This window comes from Anneissia japonica, unplaced genomic scaffold (assembly GCF_011630105.1).
Source record: "Anneissia japonica isolate Jap-2015-1 unplaced genomic scaffold, ASM1163010v1 scaffold22401_len656_cov190, whole genome shotgun sequence".
Lineage (NCBI taxonomy): Eukaryota > Metazoa > Echinodermata > Crinoidea > Comatulida > Comatulidae > Anneissia > Anneissia japonica.
The window spans coordinates 1-636 of NW_022698278.1; the positions used below are offsets into that span (position 1 = coordinate 1).

At 38.7% G+C, this 636-nt stretch overlaps 1 protein-coding gene across 1 annotated transcript; it reads right to left on the reverse strand.

Moving 5' to 3' along the window:
- Positions 1-636, reverse strand: LOC117102458 (prolyl-tRNA synthetase associated domain-containing protein 1-like; the record flags this gene model as incomplete). Its single annotated transcript, XM_033242718.1, is given in 1 exon segment — positions 1-636. A coding segment is annotated over 1 exon segment (142 nt), but the record flags the coding sequence as incomplete, so codon positions are not given.

Below are 636 nucleotides of genomic sequence, written 5' to 3' on the forward strand. Positions count from 1 at the left end.
AGGAGTTACGAAACAGAATGTTATCTTGGGGAACCAAATCTCAACTGTATTTGCTGAGCCACGTGCATGCATTGTGGGCGACTTAAAAACCATCCATTTTCCAGCGGGGTATAAATATGTTTTAACATGACATACATGTGATGTGACCGTGTAGACAATGGTTTAGCCTTAACTTTTTTGGAATCCCCACCGAATGTCGGTATAAAAATAACGTAAATATGCTTTAGTGTGAGCCTTAATAGATTAATGCAACATTTAATAAATTTGAGGAATATAAAGAATTTGCTAAATGTAAACCAGGCCCAACTACCATACAGTAGGCCGAGCTGAGTAAGCCAAGCCGTCCTAAATGATTGTTGGTCGGACGGCTCGCTGACTAAGCCCTTGATATGAACATATTACCATGCAGTCCACATTTTTGGGAAAATTTTAGTCAAAAATGAATGTCCACATAAATGCTATGTTAATCATAATAAATACATCAAAATTCTGTTCTAACAGTATGTTGGCTCTATCATATCAATTACTATGGGCTCATGCCCTGTAGCCCTGGCGAAATTGACAAAGTCTGAGGGTGTTATTGCCAGGGTAGCACTGTTAACCATTGGATGAAAGTGGAGATTTTTGTGTTTGCCT